The sequence below is a fragment of the Galeopterus variegatus genome, unplaced genomic scaffold (assembly GCF_000696425.1).
Source record: "Galeopterus variegatus unplaced genomic scaffold, G_variegatus-3.0.2 Scaffold5534, whole genome shotgun sequence".
NCBI lineage: Eukaryota > Metazoa > Chordata > Mammalia > Dermoptera > Cynocephalidae > Galeopterus > Galeopterus variegatus.
The window spans coordinates 72686-92006 of record NW_007731645.1 but is presented as its reverse complement, the minus strand read 5'-3'; the positions used below and the strand labels follow the sequence as shown (position 1 = coordinate 92006).

The following is a 19321-nucleotide window of genomic DNA, read 5'->3' as shown; positions in this document are numbered from 1 at the left end:
TATCTTTATCAGTTACTTAACTTTACATAATTGACGTTTGCTTTGCTTGATCTTAATTAGCAGTTTTATAAACCCATCAGATTTATCAGAGTTCTGAAAAACTTTTATCTTGTCCATTGATCTTAAAGTTATTTGAAACCTGTGTTTAAGAGTACTTGTCATAGTCTTTTCCATGAATCTGATTACAGATGTCTTTAGAGAAAAACCGAAATTGCTTGTAATTTTCCTAAGAGCAGATCTGTACTTCAAGAAAGCACTGTTCTAATTTGGCGGAAATTTAGTTTTGCATCCGTGTCTTTTAAATATCCAAACTCAATCTTTAGAAAGATTTAGAAATAATTTTCTTTTAATTATAATAAACTTAATCACATTTTAAAAATAATTTTACCCTTCATAAACCATTATTACGATTAACTCAGACATTTCACATGTTTTGGACTTTCTGTTTTGTTTCATATTTCTTCTTTACTAAATAACCAGTCATTTTGTTTTAGAACAAAAGTAAAAGGAAAGACTCCTACTTACCTGTCCCTTTTTATCAACAATACTAACAGCCTCATTTATCCAAAAATTGCATAAACACGGATCATGTAATTGCAATATAAAAAAACTATTTTGGAATTCTATTTTCCCAAGCCTCTTCTACATCACATACATTTTAGCTAAATTTGGGTATCTAAACTTATCCTACGTTTGTGTTATGGACTGAATTTTGTCCCCCACAAAATTCATATTTGAAGTACTAAACCTCAATATCCCAGAACATGACTGTATTTGGAGACAGGATCTTTAGAGTAATTAAATTTAAATGAAGTCACGAGAGTGGGTCCTAATCCAATATGTCTGGTGTCCTTTTAAGAAGAGTAAATTTCGACACCAATATAGGCACAGGGAGACCATGTGAAGACACATAAGAAAGACATATAAAAGCCAAGAACAGAGGCCTAAGATGAAACCAGTTCTGCCGACATCTTGATCTCAGACTTCTAGCCTCCAGAACTGGGAGAAAATACATTTCTGTTGTTAAGCCACAAGTCTGTGGCTAGTACAGGGGTCTGAATTAGGACAGGAGTAGGAGTTACAAGAAGTACAGGAGCTTTCCAAGACATGTAGCTGCTTAATCACAAGGCTTATTATTCTTGAATAAGGCAATCTCTGGATAACTTTGAATTTGAAAAATAAAACTGCCAAAACTGTATTTTTAGAGGGTTTTATTTCACTTTAAAAACCCATGTGCTTCATCTCTAGGGTGAGAAAGAATTTTATTATCAGAATCTCCGTTTGTCGATTTTTTCCATTCTTTCTCTCCAACAATTGCTGTAATGTCGGCCAATTAAAATAAGCATTGTCTCACAGATCTAAATCAAATACAACTTGAAGCCTGGTTTCCTAAGGCCTGATGAATTTTTTTATGTTTAGTTTGTATCTGGTCACCCTGATGGACCCTCTTCTAGTTTAAATAGTTTTCCTCTAAATCATTTTCAGTTGATCTCTTGAGTTTTTAGATGAATGATCATATTACCTGCTACACCCACTCTGTTTCTGTATTAGCTGTTGCCTATCTGTTCTCTATCTCACTCTTAGATTAGCCTTTAGTGTTAATAATCCACTGATCCCCGACCCCAAGCAGCAGTGTGGACTGAGGATGAAACAAACAAGGGGGTCTGTGCCCCACTTCAATCAGCTGCTTCTGTATGTGGGAAGAGATGAAGCTGAAAACACAGAAACACCTGGTAAATACAGTACCCAGGAACTGCTATCACACTTGGGGGTATTACCTGAACAGCTCTTCTTTCTCTGAGGGAAGAGGGCAGCAGCTCCTTGCATTGGCCTTACAAACAGAGAGTTGGAGAAGGAAGAGGAGAGTAGCAGAGGGAGAAGTAAAAATCAGGGATGAAAGAGTGAGAGCGCTGAGTGTGATCCAGAGGCCAGAATCTCGAACCACGACAATGCTGTAGTTTTTATGGATCAAGTGACCCAAAGCCCAGAAATTGGCTTGCTTCCTACCATGGAGACTTGGGCCCACCCTGGACTGTGTACTACTCCTGGGTAGTAGTGCAGTCTGTCTTGTGCCCCTCTTCCTGTTGACTGCTCCAATCTTAGTACCTAAAAGTATTTAAGAGGTGGCTACCAATCCGTTACTAAAAAGGTCCACATAAGTAAATCAGTATTGAGCTGTTTCTTTCTAGATAGTGTCACCCACACTTGGACCTACTTTAAAAGACAAGTTGAGATAGTGTGATAATGGGAGTTATTTTTGTATCTCTTTGAGAATATTTTGAGATATTTTATGGGATGAAATGAATCACTCCTTCCACACAGATGGAGACTTCTCAGCACAATCTCTCAGCAGACAATGGACTTTGAGCCCTTAGCCCAAAAGGAAGCCTATTTGCAGCCTTCTGTATCGTGTTCCTATTCCCAGGGGTTCCTGGCTAAACCCACAGCCCAGACACAGCTCCTGGGGAATTACTGCTTCATGTGATCCTATGGTGCCAGAGCAGAGGTGGGGCACCAAAACCTAGCAGCAATCCTCATCAAGCCAACAACCAGATATTTGTTTTAGGCTTCTACTGGGCAATTACTTTGCTATTTAGCTTGGTTTTCAGTGCTGGCTAAATTGATATTAAAGTTTTTTAAATCCAGTGTGTTCCCTCCAATTTACTAGAATCAACAGGAACTACCCATATACAGAGACATTTCAAAATTAACAAGCTAGTTCAAGAGATTTGTAATTTTAAGTAACTTAGAATAATGGTAAAAAGCTCTTTAACTTCTCTCTATCAGAGGGTAAAAAGAATTAAAGTTGGTAAATATTTATGTGCTATACTGAAAAAATCTAAGTTATACATAACTGACCACCAATTACTAAAGGCTATGATTTGGTGGGAAGAACACCGAGGAGCTTCTTGCTGATCAAAGCAATGCCAGTGATGGGTCCATTACATGGCAGTTGAAGTGGTTGGATCTCAGATGTGTGATCCCCATGCCTCAGGAGCAACTGAAAGTTTTTGGAATGTGCCATGAGGACAGAGGATGTGTGAAGATATATTTTATCTCACAGGACGTGGTAGTCATACAGTAGGCCCTCGGCTGCCAAGTGAGGATTCTTAGCAACATAATTGTTTCAACATCAATTGTACTATATTTCTGAGCTTTAAAGGTTCCCAAATAAAAAAGGAGTTTAAATTAGGTAAGTATAAAATGTATGTTTTTGGTATGTGCGGTACATATGCATATTACATTATTATAAGTCATATTAAAATTTATTTTAAAAATACATGGTCACATAAGAAAGCATATTTTACAGTGGTAAAGCAGCAATAGCTTTTATTTATTACAGATTCTAAAAATAATCCAACTTTATAAGTAAAAAGGAATACTGATTATCATAAAAAACATTTAAATATAAAATTACTTACTAAACAAAAAATCCTTACATTCACTCAAGTCCGATGGCTTTGTTGGTTTTTACAGACAAAGTATTTCTGTAGGGTTTTGGGCCCTATCAACAATCTCTATTAAGTACAAAGAGAATAGAATAAAGCAATCAAACAACTGGCATCCCAGTGGACACCAGAGATGAAGAGCCCCCCAACCAGGCATGGGCCAGAGAAACCCATTCTATTGGCAATACAAAGCTCTATCAACTGGGTCTTAGCCATGCACTTTGTACTGCAAGGTTGGCAGTGCATGTGCAGGGATTGCAGCAGGCCAGGCCCCACTGTGCAGGTTCCAGGAAGTAGCCACCCCTTCCATGAACCATAGAGTTTCCTTGGTCCTTATTCATCTTGATATACTCATGACATATTTGGAACTGAAATTAAGGACCCCAAATTACCTTACTGTCACTTGAAGTCTTTCACTTCATATCCTACTCTGTCATTCTAAGACCCCACCCAACAGGGGAAGCTACAGATGCTCACACTTTGCAGACTGCTGACTCTGAAACCAGCCTGAGGTCCTGGTCTGGAACCAGCCCTGATCTCCATGAGGCTGTCAGGGGTCAGGGAAGACTCTTTAAGGCCTTCAGATTGTGAAGGTGGCTTCAGCCATGGTGAATAAAAGCTAAGTATACTGCTCCCAGCAAATAGCATTACCAATTGGGTTGAGCCCTAACAAAACACATTTGAAGTCAAAAAGATTAAACTGTATACATATAAACAATGAATACTGCAAAAAACCAACAACCAAATCAACAACCATAACAATAACAGATCAGACCTCTCAAAATTCAGAAACCAGAAAGCTATTTTAAAATGTTTAAATTATTACAAGAAAAAAAAAATCTCAGCTAAACAACTAAGTCAAGCAACCTTATATTCACATCTATATGACTAAAAATTGGCCTTTGCTGGCATTACCAACTATATGATCTTTAGTACTTTCCCTTGATATTTAAGGACATGTTAGAGAATGTTATAAAATAGAATATGTAGAAAGAAGGCACTGTTTTGGCACTAGCAAAAAGGACAGTTAATTTCCCTTGCCATCACCCCATCCACTAATCATGTGACCTTTAATAATCAATTCATGGCGCACACTCTAAACCCAATCCTTTGAAGTCCTGCGGAAATTGTATCTGTTAGTTTTTCTTTAATATGTATCTCTCAAATGATGTTTTGGTCTTAGTTTTCTTAATGTTCATCTCTGAGAAAGATGTGATTAAGCTGGTATTTTAATATATATCGAAGGTTTTAATATGTCTTTCTCATAAATAGTTTTTAAACTTGAGTCTGCACTGGTACCTTCTTAAATGTGGGGTTGGCATTGCCTTTACATGGTAATTCACAAATCATTTTCTCTTTTTAAGAGTATAAAAGGTGCTATTAGGAAAAGCTCTCACTGACAATGTTGATGGCATATTTCCTAGGGTAAAAAAGAAAAGTAACTTAAGCTGCTTTGACTCAATCACAATTAAAAGGACGTGTATATGTACCTTTAATTTCTGGAGAGGACTTCATATAAGTTTGGTTGATTACTGGTCAAATTTATATAAAACATTTTGGTAATCCTAAAAAAGTAAAAACAATGCTTTGTTCAAAAGATTATGAATTCAAATGAACAGAGGTGGCAGAAGAGCTGGTAGTATTGGCTTTTACTAATAAACACATACCAGGACAGACATGTCAGGAAAGGTACAACAGAAACAAGTAAACAGGAATACCCTAATGTCCCCTAGCCCTACTCCATGTCAGATTATAAAGCACCTGCTATAATGTACTAGAGTTTAGTGATTTCATATTATAAATATTTCTTAAAGTATCTATGTATAGAAAATATACATATAAAACTGTATATTTTAAAATAGTTCAAAACCTAAAAATTGTAAGCATATATATTGTAAGCAGTATAAAATATTAATTTTTCTCCATGTGTTGGGTTTTTATCCACATAACAATATCATATCCAAAACACATCATAAACCCAACTTGCTTATACACTGACACTTGAAATACATGAACACACATGCATACACATATGCACACACATATGTATACACATACAAACATAAGTAAATGTGTTTACATACATACAACCACACACATCGAGTCTTCACAGAAAAAAAAGCAGTCATTACAAAGCATTTTTTCATACACATTTGTTTGTAAAGTTTCAATGTGAAAAAATAATTTTTAACTAAATTCTGCTCCTAATTGAACACAGTAGGCCTAGTAGTCTTAGCTGACTAACATGTTCTAAACAAATTTCTTGATTTTGTTACAGTATAAGATCTAAATATTCACATATGAAATTGCTCATGTTTCTGTCTGAAGGGCCTATTCTAGATTGATTACAGAATAAAAGAAGTTCTCAGCGTTCTGCTACAACAGCAAGGACTTATGATCATGCCTAAGCCCTCACAAAAATATTTTATCCCTTGCTTATTTAACTCCTCTTTTCCAGTAAAACATGCAGCTTGAAAGAATTCTGGGCTTCAGATTTTACCATGTGCACCCTGGAAATTGTGGAATGTCAGTAATGAGTTCTCTCTCACGCTTGCTACAGCACTAGTAGCCAGAAACCCAGGCTTTCTACCTGTCTATTTGATATTTAATCACAATAAACTGTTGGTTATACAAAATGATGGCAACTTGAAGACAGAATTTGCTACTGTAGCCCCTCATATCCAGGACAGGAAAAAATAATAATAGAAACAAAGGAGTGAATTCTGTGCCTGATAAGGTTAAAAAACTGAATTGTGATTAGTTATTAAGTAATAGAAAGAAGTATGAATCATTCCACCAGTTGTGTGATCTGGGAGAGTCTATTGGCTTAATTTAAATGACATTTTAAGAAAAGATGCTTGGTGTCTTTGTCTACTTACCCAAGCATATGCCTAACTCTTTGATCTTCAAACATATCCCCATCATTGCCACTTATACAAGCTTTCTGGCTGTGAGGACCACCTTCTTTATCTAGTTTAAAAGGTCCCAGGTAGATCACAGTACCTCTCTCAAGACCCTCACTGGGTTGCAGGGGTATGTCATTCACAGCAGGTGAAGACATCATATTTAAGGACCACTGCTCTCGCAGATAGGAGGTCAAAGGGATGGATCATGTGGTGACCTGGAAAGCCCTAGATAGTGCAGCAGAAGGAAACACTCCTACTGGCGAAAGTTTTAGCAAACTGCCATACCTCATAGAAAAGAAAGCTGCACTAAACCCACTGCTGGCATTTACAACTTATAGAAAAGACTCGTTCCTCATCCCCTGCTCTTACACCTAACCAGTGACAGACACCAGAAGGGGTAGCTGCATCTTCAGCATGTTCTAAATTGGCATTGATGAAGCCTAATAAGGAAAAGCAACCATTATTTCCCCAACTGCACTGGGCACACAGAAACACTTTTCTGTTCAGTGATTTACCTCTTATCTCAGCATGTGTGGCCTACACCACCCACTAATGACAACACTGGGAAATGTAACACATTAATAGTAAAACACCAACTAACTTTTAACATTCATGTTCCCAAACATATATAGATGTACACACACATACTCCCACTATTTTGGGGATATTCAACACTACGGAGAGAGCTCTGGAGGTTTCCTGGACACATAATTCACCAGCTGAAGAGATGCTGTCCAGATGAGTAGGTAGAAGTTAGGGTGAACTATGTATGCAGCAAACCTGTGACAACCTAGTGTGATGATGACATCCCGTCATGGTTTACTCAGTGTAGGATGTGTAAGTTAAGACTGTGGACCAGCACTGCTCTGCAAGTATTAACATTCGCTTGTCTTTTCGTGGAACGGGAAAGGTAAAGTGAGATTTCCTTGTTGACGGTCACTTGCTTGAATAACAGATTTTTCTTCTGTTGCTGCATTAATGGTATCTGAATAAGCATCTTCATCTTCTGCATCCCTCGGATTACCCTCCAGGCTGTGTCTGATGCCATAAGCAAAGTAAATCAGGAGACCTTTCGGGGGAGGGAAAAAGAAAAAGCAATGTTTTATGTGTGTCTGGAAATGACTGTTTTAATATGAAAAATTTAATGTAGAACTCTAAGGTTTTTTCCCTTCTCTTTCAGTGCTACTTTAGAAGAAAGGGATGCAAACATGAGATACCTCACAGAGGGTCTCCTTGATAAACGTTTTCCCAGTAGAATGCGCCCCTTCATTTTCAACACCCAAACTTTAAAGTGTTATCTAAAAAAAAAAAAAAAAAAAAAAAAAAAAAAAAAAAAAAAAACCCCTCCATACTTTAAACAAAATAATAGGTCGGGTAAAGTCGCAAATCACATCCTAAATACAAGAGGTGCATTATCAGAGTCATGGTCAGATATTTTGGGAAGCATGCCCCATGTTAATAAAGGGGACGTGGGCGTGCCTTACACATGTCACTGTCACAAGAGGCCAATTAACTGTGTACAAAGCAACTGTTTCTTAAAAGCCTGATTAGGTGGGGATGAGCAGGCAATGTTTTAAGTATCCTCGCAAGGTAATTACTTATATATAGGCATTTTTCTGTGTTTTAGTTATATTTTATAAAACTGGTTGGGAGTTTTGGGTTGATATGAAATGGCTTTTTCTGGGCTTCATTTTTCTTACCTGTAAGTTGGAAAAAATAGAACATATGTGGTTCTTCAGGGTTACTGGGAGATTCAAATAAAAAGATGTATCTGAAAGCATCTGGACAAGCAAGCACTCAGATGTTCCAAGAATTGGGAAAGGAGGAAACTGATAAAAGCCTTTGTTTATAGGAAGGGGGAGAGGGTGCATTTCTCTAGTCACAGTGCATGAAACAGGAAAGAAAGAGGCCAAGTTCAGAAAACAAATACATCAAAACACCTACCAAGTGCCATCCAAATGCTAAATCTGATCCAAGTGTCTGCACTCAACTGAATCATCAAGTAAATGTTCACCAGGATGCTGAACGCTGGCAAAAATGGTAAGAACGGAACCTAAGGGGGACAAAATCTTTTTGAATATACTCATATTTTGAAAGCATATTCCCCAAATTATTTCAACATGATGGCAATTTATTTGACATACAGACTTTCACACTGTATCAGTAAGGTTATATCCCCATAAAAAGAACCTGAATAAAAACGATTCTTCTAGGAACTACTAAAGGGAGAATCAGTTTCGCTCATTTGCTCAAGTCCAAAGCAACTGGGGACACTTCTCAAACCTGCTAACACCTGCATCATCACCAAGACACACTTAGTTTTAGGGCTGAGTGTAGTTTAGGGTTTACTGGTTCAGACATCAACAGGGCATGCCTCTGGAACTCTGGTCCCACTCGGCATCCCAGGGGATACTTCCAGGAAGCCCTCTTTAAGCCACAGCCTGCTCTTAGTTCAAAGGGGGTAAGATAATTTCAGTTGGAGAGGAAGGGCTTTTGGTGGGAATAAATCCTCGGGAAAGGGCACTGAATTTCTACAATTTAAATATTCTAATTATGTTTCTGATATCATAGATTATTTAACAAGGAAACTTTTTACTATTATATATAATAATATTGTGATAGGAACATATTAAGTTTTTGAAAAGGGCAGTAAGGCAGCCAGTGTAGGAAGAAGACAGACAAAAAGGAATAGAATCCTGACACTCTTGTTCCCTGGTTAACTTCTTTAGAAGACTTTTTAAAGAAACAACTCATAAAATTAACATACAGAGAAAGGGTACATTTTATTAAGGATCTCTAATCCTCACTGCACATACCATAAAGGCTACTTTCCGCTGATTCTGGGGCTGCCTCCAGATAGTGAGGACGACAGCAGCGCAGAGCACGAGGAACAGGGTGAGAAGAGCCAGGCTCCAGGCTTGCAGGCCGGCGATGGCATGCACCCCGTGAGTGGTCAGGACACTCAGGCCCAGGATGAGAAATGCTGCGGATGCAATATGCATACAAAACAAAGTCAGCACGCAAACTCCACTCAGATTCCTCCTTTAAATAGGCTATTCTGAAAAAACGTCAAGTTCTTTCCCTTTTTCTTTTTCATTGTGGAGAGAGAGGGCCAGTCTCACAGATTTAAGACACGTTGCTCATTTACCCATTACTGTCTCCTCCTTAGACATCACCTCCCCTCCTGGCACTGCCATCTCACTGTATCTGCCCATGTGCCATCTAGGTCTTCATTTGCTACTCTCAGACTATATCACATGACTGATGGGATGTTGTTGGGGGGGGGATATTCTCCTTTATTTGAATGAGAAACGGCAAGTCTATTTTAAGCCATTGTAAACACGGATTGTTAATGTAAACAAATATTATATGATCTGCATCTTTTCTCCTTGTTTCAGAGAATGACACCAGCACCCACCCATGCTATCTCTGACCATCAAGTCTGCATTAAGGGCCCCTCCTATCTGCTCTCAGAGAAGCGTGTACTTCCCTAGCTTGCCACCAATAATCCTGTACTGTGAAGCAGAGAGAGAGCAAGGGCCATCTCTTCTGCTATCCCAGCACCAATGATGCTCAATAAATGTGGCTGAAAACATAAAGATTACATAAGTGTGGGTGAGCAAACAAGGACTTTCTAGACTGCCTCCCAGTGCCAGTGGGTTCCAGTTCTGTCATCGGCAGGTGCGCTTGGCCTGATGCTTTCACACAGCATACCAACAGCTGATTCCACCACTCCACTTCAATTGTCAAGATATGATCAATTTACCCTGTTAATATAAAGATGGCCTCAACTACTAGTGACTCTTTAGGTGGAAATTTCAGGGCTCAGGTTGGTTGCTAACACATCCTAGGGCAATGTACAGCCTTTTGTCCTCTTTCCCACCATACTGGCTTCACCAACACACACACATCTTCTGGGCCTTTGCAACATAAGTGATGAAGAACACTTACCCAGGAATCCTACCAGAAAGCTCACGAGAGAAGCTGACTGTGGCGTAGGCAAAACAGAGGGGCTGAAGAGGGTTCGCAGGCTGAAGCCCTGTCCTTGCAACATGGTGACCTGGGACTCGCTTTTTGAAGCTGTGCTGGCACATGATCCCAGAGCTTCTTTCTCAGGAGAATATCTGGGCTGCTCATAAGATAAGCTGGGCTGGTACCTATCCGCAAATAAATATTTGTGTCTTTATTCTCAAACGGACACTTGGCCTGGATGTAACCAGCACCTAAAACTCCGAGACATCTTCCAGAGTCACAGCGTGTGCAATAAATCGACCCTTCTCCTCACTCCAGCCCCAGAGTGTGCTGAGCTCGGCCACAACCTTCTCCTAGAAGATCTGCAGCAGCTGTGGATTTCCTCTGGTAGCCATTTAATTGGGAAGTTATACATCAGATGCAGAAGAAAGTTAAATTTTAAAGTGAGGCAACGGTGACAATAGGATGATTATTCTGAAATTATTTATGTCCGGAGGAAATGCAATTCATGAAAACAGCACAGAAACTCCAGTTAAATATCTGCTACAGCACAATGTAGTCTCTTCAGTTTGGCATTCAATGACCTCACCACAATCTGTGTCTCTGGCCTCATCTGCTTCAACTTTCCCACCCAACTCTTCTAGTTTAACCCAGACAAGGCCACACAGCTGCTCTACCACCTCCCATGCCATGCATGCCATTTTCCTTGATGACTCCGTCCTCTTCCTCTGCAGCCTGTGTCAGGGCACCAGCCTGCTCCCCCGCTCCTGGTATCTGCCCAGTTTCCCTCGTGTGGCCTCTTCTCCTCTGCACAGCCTTTACTTATTTTTCAAAATAACATTTTCCTCCATATAATGAAATATCCTCACTGAGGAAAAGTACACAAACATACACAGAAGAAAATTAAAACCACCCATAATATCACTAAACAGTGTTAATTAGCATTTTGGTACAACTTCATTCAGGCACGTGCATATGTGTGTGTGTGTGTGTGTGTGTGTGTGTGTGTATGCATATATTATTTATTCATGTAAATTTGTAAGTTATTATTTAAACAAGTTCAGATGCTATATATAGCTTTGTATCCTGAAACTGATCTATCTCTTCATATAATGAAATATCATTTTATTTGCTGTAGAAGAGTCCACTGGATTTATCCTCATTTATTTAACCATTCTCCTACTGATATTTCAGGTTAGTTCCATTTTTTTCACTCTTGTTAATTACTTTTTCCATGAGTTTATTTTACATACATCTATGTGTGCCTCTGATTAAATCTTTAATATAAAATCTTAGCAGTTGAATTATTGGCACGAGTATAATATTTTTAAGTGTCCTCATACATTATGAGAAATTGACTCTCACATAGATTGGGCCAAGTGATCACTAATGATCCAACTGTTTATGATTCTTTGCTAAGGATCAAGTATGCTTCTTATACTAGCAATGTTTTTTATGGACCCAGCCTCTCAACTCGGTGAGACCGTTGGCTCCCTGAAAGCAAGGACGGCGGGTCCTCCTTTTTTTTACTGCCTGCGCCCACATGCGCAATGTTTTTTATGGACCCAGCCTCTCAACTCGGTGAGACCGTTGGCTCCCTGAAAGCAAGTACGGCGGGTCCTCCTTTTTTTTATTGCCTGCGCCCACATGTCTTTTTTTTACTGCCTGCGCCCACATGCACACATCTTCAGAAACACCTGGCAACTCACCTGAGAATGAGAACACAGGCTGCGACCAGAGAGTAGGCCATCAAAGTGCCAATGGACATCATGTCCACAAGCGCCTTCAGATCAAAAAGAAATGCCATCACAGCTATTGGGAAAAGACAGAAATGGTAAAACAAACAGCCTATGATGATATTCCATAGTTAATAACTTTCAAATCAGTGACAACTGACTGATACTTTTTTGTTTTCATACCAATGATAAATCAAAGTGCAGAAAATATATTTCTCACAGTCAATAAGTTGTTGTTCTTTAGTCAAATATAAATAAATAAATAACCCCTCAGCTGTCCAGTGAGTATAAAACACATCTACTTTGATTACTTAAAAAATATTTGGCCTGACAAAGAATGAAAATATTGTATGACAGAATACTATCCTTTGATGTTTCAGAAGAAAAACATTGCTAGGAAATACTGACTAGCTCCTTTTTAAAAAGATTCAAATAGAAAGACCCTTCATTATTAGAATAATTTTATTATTATTTATTATTATTATAATATCATTTTACAATCATTTTCATTTCCATCTGCAGTATGAGTTACATACAACTCAAAATTATTTTAATACTTTTGACATAATTAAATAATAAAATAAATTTTCAATTAGATTATGTTTCTGATATAGGCTAACTTCTACTCTTATTAAAGCCACAGACTTCCAGGTAAAATGTCTAGATTTGAGAGATCAATTTATGGTCCTACACACAAAATCCCAATAATGTTAAAAAGAAGAATATACCTTATAGTTGAATAGTTAACTTGTATTTAACAATTGATTTCTCCATTGAAACATCAAAATTGTAATAATACTAACTGGAATTTACCACATGGTTGTCCCTATCATAGTAAGTAGATAACAACACATTCCATTTATCTGGTGTTTGAGACCTCTCCACAAGCTTGAGATCTCTGTGACCTCACTTTATCTTCAAGTCAATGACCCTATGAGACAGGGGAGATTATTTCGGTTTAGCCATATAAAATGGCTGGTATTTGACCAAAAAACTAGCAATTTCACACGGTTTGGCTTGAAAGGATTATCACCATTTTACAGACAGGCTACCTTAACAAGGCTACAACTACTAACTAGAGGCAGAGTCCCACCTAAACCAGCATCCCCACACTCCTCCCACAGTATCACATTGTTTCTTAAATATGCTGCATGTCTTACTTTGAAAATTCTTCATTGCTAGTTTAATTATACATTATATTAAAATTACTAATACAGTATATCAAAAATTTCCGTATGTTTTGTAAGAATCACAGAGAGCCAAATAAGGTAGCCAAAAGAGAAGAAAATGATTAAATTATCCACACAAGCTCTCTGAGCTAAGCTAAAAACAAGCAAAGCAAGGTACGGAAGTACAAAATAATGAAAATATTATATATTTGAGCATTTTTTAAAAAAGCATTCTATTATAATTATCTTCTTTTAATTATTAATTTCAATGTTTTATGCTGCCAAGTGAAATTCTTCCTGAATGAAGAAGGATAAAGTGTTTAAAATTCTGAGTACAAAGTAGGGTATTACTGGACAAGCTTTTTTTTGTTTTTGTTTTTACCAGAAAAAAGTTTTATGGATTAAATAAAATGTGTGATCCTTTGTCGAGAAATATTTATGAACTTTCTTTAACATCATAATGTACTATTTAATAATAAAATGGGCTTTAGATATCTAACGCAACCTTCATTTTATGGGGGCAGAAATCTAATCCTGAGAAAAAAGTGACTTAATTTTCCAACACGTTTCATAAAGTGCCAGATTTATTTGAAAATGTTTACAAAGTGAAACTGTTTAGGTAAACACTTTCTGACCCTGAAAAACTCCATTTCATACATAATAAAGCATTAGCAGTCTCTAACTTAACTTCCCAATGTTTCAAAACCTCAACAAAATGTATCATTTGGTTTGAATTTCTACAGACAAGATCACTTATCATTTTATCTATAAAGCTTGCTAAATTCTTTCTCTTGCTTCCTATAATAGTACCTTTAAGGTCATTCTCTCGATCTATACAATCTCTTTGAAAATTTCTGCATGGAATAAGAGTCTGGCCAAAGGCTTTACATGGATATTAAGACATGCCCAAAGGTAGGAAATCTGGATTTTCTGAACATAACTTAAGTACCAAAACTGCTGAAAGGAAAAATAGATTCCTAATGGGGTTTCAGAGGATATATGTGTTAGTAACTCTTAGAGGATCACATGGTCCAGGAAGCATGGATGCCCACCATACTGAGGACAGTGATCACAAGGGCCAAGTATAGATTATCTTTGACATTCCTTATACTTAATTAAGAATGGATAAGGTTTAGCTTTCTAAAAATCTTATGGTTCCTTTAGCAATATGCAACATATCCTGGACAAAAAGGAAAATATTGAATCATTATTTTTAAGTTAATAATTCAAAAATTAAGTAATTATTCTTCAATTAAAATTCTGTGCATCAATAATAGAATTTTATTTGCTAATTTATCCATCAGAAAAGCAATACACGATATTTAGTAAAGAACCATTACAACCCTTTGCACATTTGTTAGAAGCCCAAAAGGTTAAAATTACAAAATAGTAAAAAAACAAACAAACAAAACCCCCCCAAAGGGCCAGTTAAGAATGAATTTCCGTATACCACTGCCACCATAATTTTCAGATATTAATCCCAACGTTCATAAACTAATTTATCTGTGATTTTGCTCTTAACTTACATGCACAGCATGCAGACCCTCTTTATAAGTCCATGCATGCACACACAGTGTTCCAGTCCAGTGCTGAAGAAGCCTATGCTTGTAAAGCTTACCAGAAATGACCCCGGCTGTCATTGTGGCAGCAACTGGTGACTGCCTCTTACTCACTCTGGCAAGAAATCTAAACAGTAAACCATCCCGGGCCATCGCAAACAGAATTCGGGGTAAAGGAAACATAGAGCCCAGAAGACTAGAACAGAAAAATTCATAAGCCACTGTGAGTCATTTTAAGTATTATCCTAGAAAGATATATACAGGTAAAGACTGGACACACTAAAGCGCAGAACCAAAAAATTCAAACACAAAAACATTCACAAAAAAGTTATTAAACTTCATGTAAATCTAAATTGAAAACCACCTAACTTTCTAATTTTTTCAAAGTCCTTGATGAAAAAGATCCCTCTTTTCTTAATAAAAGCCAACTCTCTCTCACCTGCTACCGCACCCGATGATAAAGTAGCAATTATTGGTGTCTTCGTTTTGGAATTGATCTGAGCTAGACATTTGAAAAGCAACCCATCCTCCGCCATAGCATAGATTACACGAGGCATTGGGAAAATGGATCCAAGAAGACTGAATAAAAAGCAAACACATGCAGTATGGCAAACATATTCATGCAAGATTCCCAGAACTGAAATAAAGCAATTGTTTAAAACTCAGCATAACAGTCATGATTATGAGGACAAATTGTTTTTCTTAAATGCACTGTGATTGGGCATTTAAAAATAGTTTCCAATATTGACCATTTTCCAATACTACTCATTTTTCTGTTGCAGATATTTACCTGGCAAAATTATTGGACTAAAATCAACATTGCAGGTAATTTGTGTGTGCCCACAATTAGCACTGAATTAAAACTAAGTAATTAAGACTTTAGAAAAAAAACAGACCAATATCAATCACTAAGACATTTTTAGTAGCAATAACTCAAAAAATAAAATTCCTAAATTAAAGAACTGATTAAGTAATTTTATTTAATGGTAAGAGTTACTTCATTTATTCAGTCATTATATATTTTTTGTATTTATTTTACCATTATTTTTTCTCATATCACCTGATCTTTGATCAGATTAGTCAATAATCCCCAGCATCATAAGGTAATCAAAGATTAAAAAAAATTAACTTCTTGTAAATTTAGTACAGAAAAGTAGCCACAATTAAAAGTTAGTAACAGTGAAGTTTAACAAGACAATTTTTGCTTAAGATGTTTTGAATTACTTGTGTTTACTGGATGTTCCATTCCACACATGACTGAGTTGTGAGAAAATAAGTAAAATATTTCATTTTAAAAATCCATTTTCTTTATATTTTGTAGTAACAGTGAAGTTTAACAAGACAATTTTTGCTTAAGATGTTTTGAATTACTTGTGTTTAGTGGATGTTCCATTCCACACATGACTGAGTTGTGAGAAAATAAGTAAAATATTTTATTTTAAAAATCCATTTTCTTTATATTTTGAGAAAGCTGGGTTGAGGCTGGCCACAGATGAATCCGTGTTCACCCCCCTTCCATGACCACAGGGGCACAGTATCGTCACAATTCAGACTTTTGCAACTATCTGAAGCTGTTTAAGCTAAACCTCAACACCAGCAGATGGCTGAGAAACCAACAGGGGTAATTTCTAACTGCCACTTAGTACTATCTTGACTAGAAAATAAAAAAGATTTTGAGGGAAAAAAAATAAAGCTAAGTTGATAAATTATATTAAAAGACTTCTTTTGCTAATTTCAGACTTTTAGGAAATTTTTACTTAAATTAGTAAAAAGGTAAAAAGATTAGTAAAAGTAAAAATTAGTGATCAGGTAAAAAGATTAATTTTCTCCTTATAAGAATATTCTACTATATATTATGGTATAAAACTAAAATGAAACATCTTACTTGTGATCATTTGTTAATATGAAATATGAGTTTCTCAGGAAGCCTGAGAAGTGAGTATTAAAACAAGCAGCTACTGCAACTGAACACTTGCAATTCAACCACCTTGTTAACAAGATATTATATACATTTCCACTATTAATTTGAGAATGGTAATTTCTGTTTCTAGACTGAGTGCACTCTGATCGATGCTAAGAGGAAAAGGTCTCAGTGTTTCAAAACAGAAAGCACATTACATGTTAAAAAAATGACACAGCCTAAAAGCTTCCATTCACGCAGACTCGGTATTACTTTAAAAGATGGCAGAACATGTCAACTCTGCACATAAAGTCTCAAACTGTCTGTAGCACTGCAAGTAACACTAAAGCCAGCAGAGAAACATACTAGTCTAAGCATTCTAAAGTTTTACAATACATATATATAAATGTATGAATACATCTAGCATATATATTTGTGTGTGTGTGTGTACCAATGTATATATTCCCACTGAGGCTTGGACCATCATTATCTTGAAAAACTGACTCAACAATTTCCCCTCCCCCCCTTAGTTATCGCTTAAGATTTTTTATATGGCAATTCTGGGTAAACCGTTCAGTGAATACATAGTTGCATAATATGTTCTTCATATTAGGATATTTTAAAAGCACACAAAAGCGATTATTTAGACACTGACTATACTTTGCAGGAACCCAAAGCCCCTGCTGGGTAAACCGTTCAGTGAATACATAGTTGCATAATATGTTCTTCATATTAGGATATTTTAGAAGCACACAAAAGCGATTATTTAGACACTGACTATACTTTGCAGGAACCCAAAGCCCCTCCCCCAAAGGCAACACAATGTACCTTGTTGACAAAGCACAGAGGGAGCCCGCTGCAACAACATATTTGGCAGGACCCCATCCAACATATTCAAATGCTACAGGAAGGGGGCTTTTTTCGTCGAGGAGGTAGTATGGCATCATAAGTGTTAAAGCTGCAGAGACCCCAAAATATGCCATAAAGCAAACAAGCAAAGAAGTCACAATTCCAATGGGAATAGCTTTCTGGGGATTCCGGACTTCTTCACCTAAGGAAATGTAAACAAAAGATTTGCATGTTTAATAAAACATTAATGGATCAAAAACGTAATTTGTATCAAATTCTTCCTCTCCACTTTGGAAACTCTACTCTGCTTTTGTTCTTTCTGTCTTCTTAGCTTGATCCATCTATTTTACATGCAATTTCCTCTCTTCAGGTACTTTGCTCTTACATAAAAATTCAATTCCCAGAGGGAGAAGAGGAGGAGAAGCCATGCAAGGCAGTTTCCCATTTCGAGAACGAGGAAGAAAACATGTCATAACAGCACTATTCAGTGTTTAGGGATAGAATAGCAGTCTTAAGTGGAAAATGCCTCATCTACAGAGATTAAATGACAATCGTGGCACTGTAGGCCCTTAAATATGAAACTGAGAAATTTATCTCACTTATTTATATGAAACTCGTTTTGACAAAATAAAAACAGTACACTTTGTGTCCTTCTAATAAGATCTGACATGTGAAGTTCCCCAAACATGGTCAATTATAATGTCATGCAATCACATGAACCCAGAGGAAGCACTTAGTGATTCTGGCATGATTACTTTGCTGTGTAGGATAAAGAGGAAAGAACTGACAGAATATATTCTATCCAAGTGACATTACTTACAGATAGGTTAAGGACGGTAATTATAACTAACATTTATAAAGTATTCAACAGCTTGCAAAGTAGTTTTCATACAAGAGTACTTCAAAAAGTTTGTGGAAAAACATAATTAAAAGATAATAGCAAATGTTTCCATGAACTTTTTAAAGTACCCTCATATGTATTTTCATAGGTATCTTCATAACATTTGAGGGGTGGGTACTGCTCTCTCAATTTTGCCAACTGAAAACCAAGCATCAGAAAGTTTCACTAAGCTCTTTTTTTTTATCAAATGTCATAGATGTCATAGCTGGGTGTGGAACAAGCATCCTTCTTACTCCAAATCCCACTCTTTCCTTGACCCTCTGCTTCCACTCATGGATACTAATGTGGTACAAGGAACCCCTTTTCCTTCTGCAAAGAGCCAGGACACTGCTCTTACCAGTTGTTGCAATGCAGTCAAATCCCACAAAGGCATAAAAGCAAGTTGCAGCACCAGCCAGAGTCCCTGCAAAGCCATAAGGCATAAAGCCGCCGGTCCCATAGACACTTGTTCCATTTTCAGAAGGCGGCTCTCTGAGGAAGAGAACAACCACATGGGAAAGTCATTTTCATAGAAAAATGCTCCTCTAGTGATTTGTCTCAAACTACATCCGTGGAAGGCTGCTGTGTTAATCAGTTCTTTGAAGCTGATGTACATAAAACTAAAACCTTAATCTCTCATCCTGTTCCTAGAGAACGTGGTGGTGCCCCAAATGATGACTTTCTTGTGTCACCAGCACCCAATTAGAGGCTGACCGACAGCATGTGCAGAAGGCCCAGACCCACTCCAGGGGCAGCCTGCAGCCAGGCAGGATCATGAGAGCTGAGACTCCACATATGGGTCATGAAGACAAGAAACTTTCTCTTTCTCTTCCTGTGGACACTTTTTCCTACAAGGATCCATTCTTTTTTTTTTTTTTTTTTTTTTTTTTTTTTTTTTTTT

The 19321-nt window shown here is 37.1% G+C and overlaps 1 protein-coding gene across 2 annotated transcripts in view; it reads right to left on the bottom strand.

The window, feature by feature from the left end:
• Positions 1–6117: 6117 nt before the first annotated feature.
• Positions 6118–19321, bottom strand: part of SLC7A2 (solute carrier family 7 (cationic amino acid transporter, y+ system), member 2) — a 19893-nt gene continuing 6689 nt past the window's right edge. Inside the window, exons 4-12 of one of the 2 annotated variants that reach the window (XM_008589582.1) lie at positions 18779–18912; positions 17513–17742; positions 15231–15370; positions 14851–14987; positions 12037–12139; positions 10307–10512; positions 9172–9338; positions 8300–8408; positions 6118–7424 (exon numbers count right to left, since the gene is read on the bottom strand). In XM_008589582.1, the coding sequence (XP_008587804.1) occupies positions 7231–7424; positions 8300–8408; positions 9172–9338; positions 10307–10512; positions 12037–12139; positions 14851–14987; positions 15231–15370; positions 17513–17742; positions 18779–18912 (1420 nt within the window). In that variant the 3' untranslated portion in view covers positions 6118–7230. The remainder of the gene's footprint in view (positions 7425–8299; positions 8409–9171; positions 9339–10306; positions 10513–12036; positions 12140–14850; positions 14988–15230; positions 15371–17512; positions 17743–18778; positions 18913–19321) is intronic. The other variant, XM_008589581.1, reaches the window with a different exon arrangement.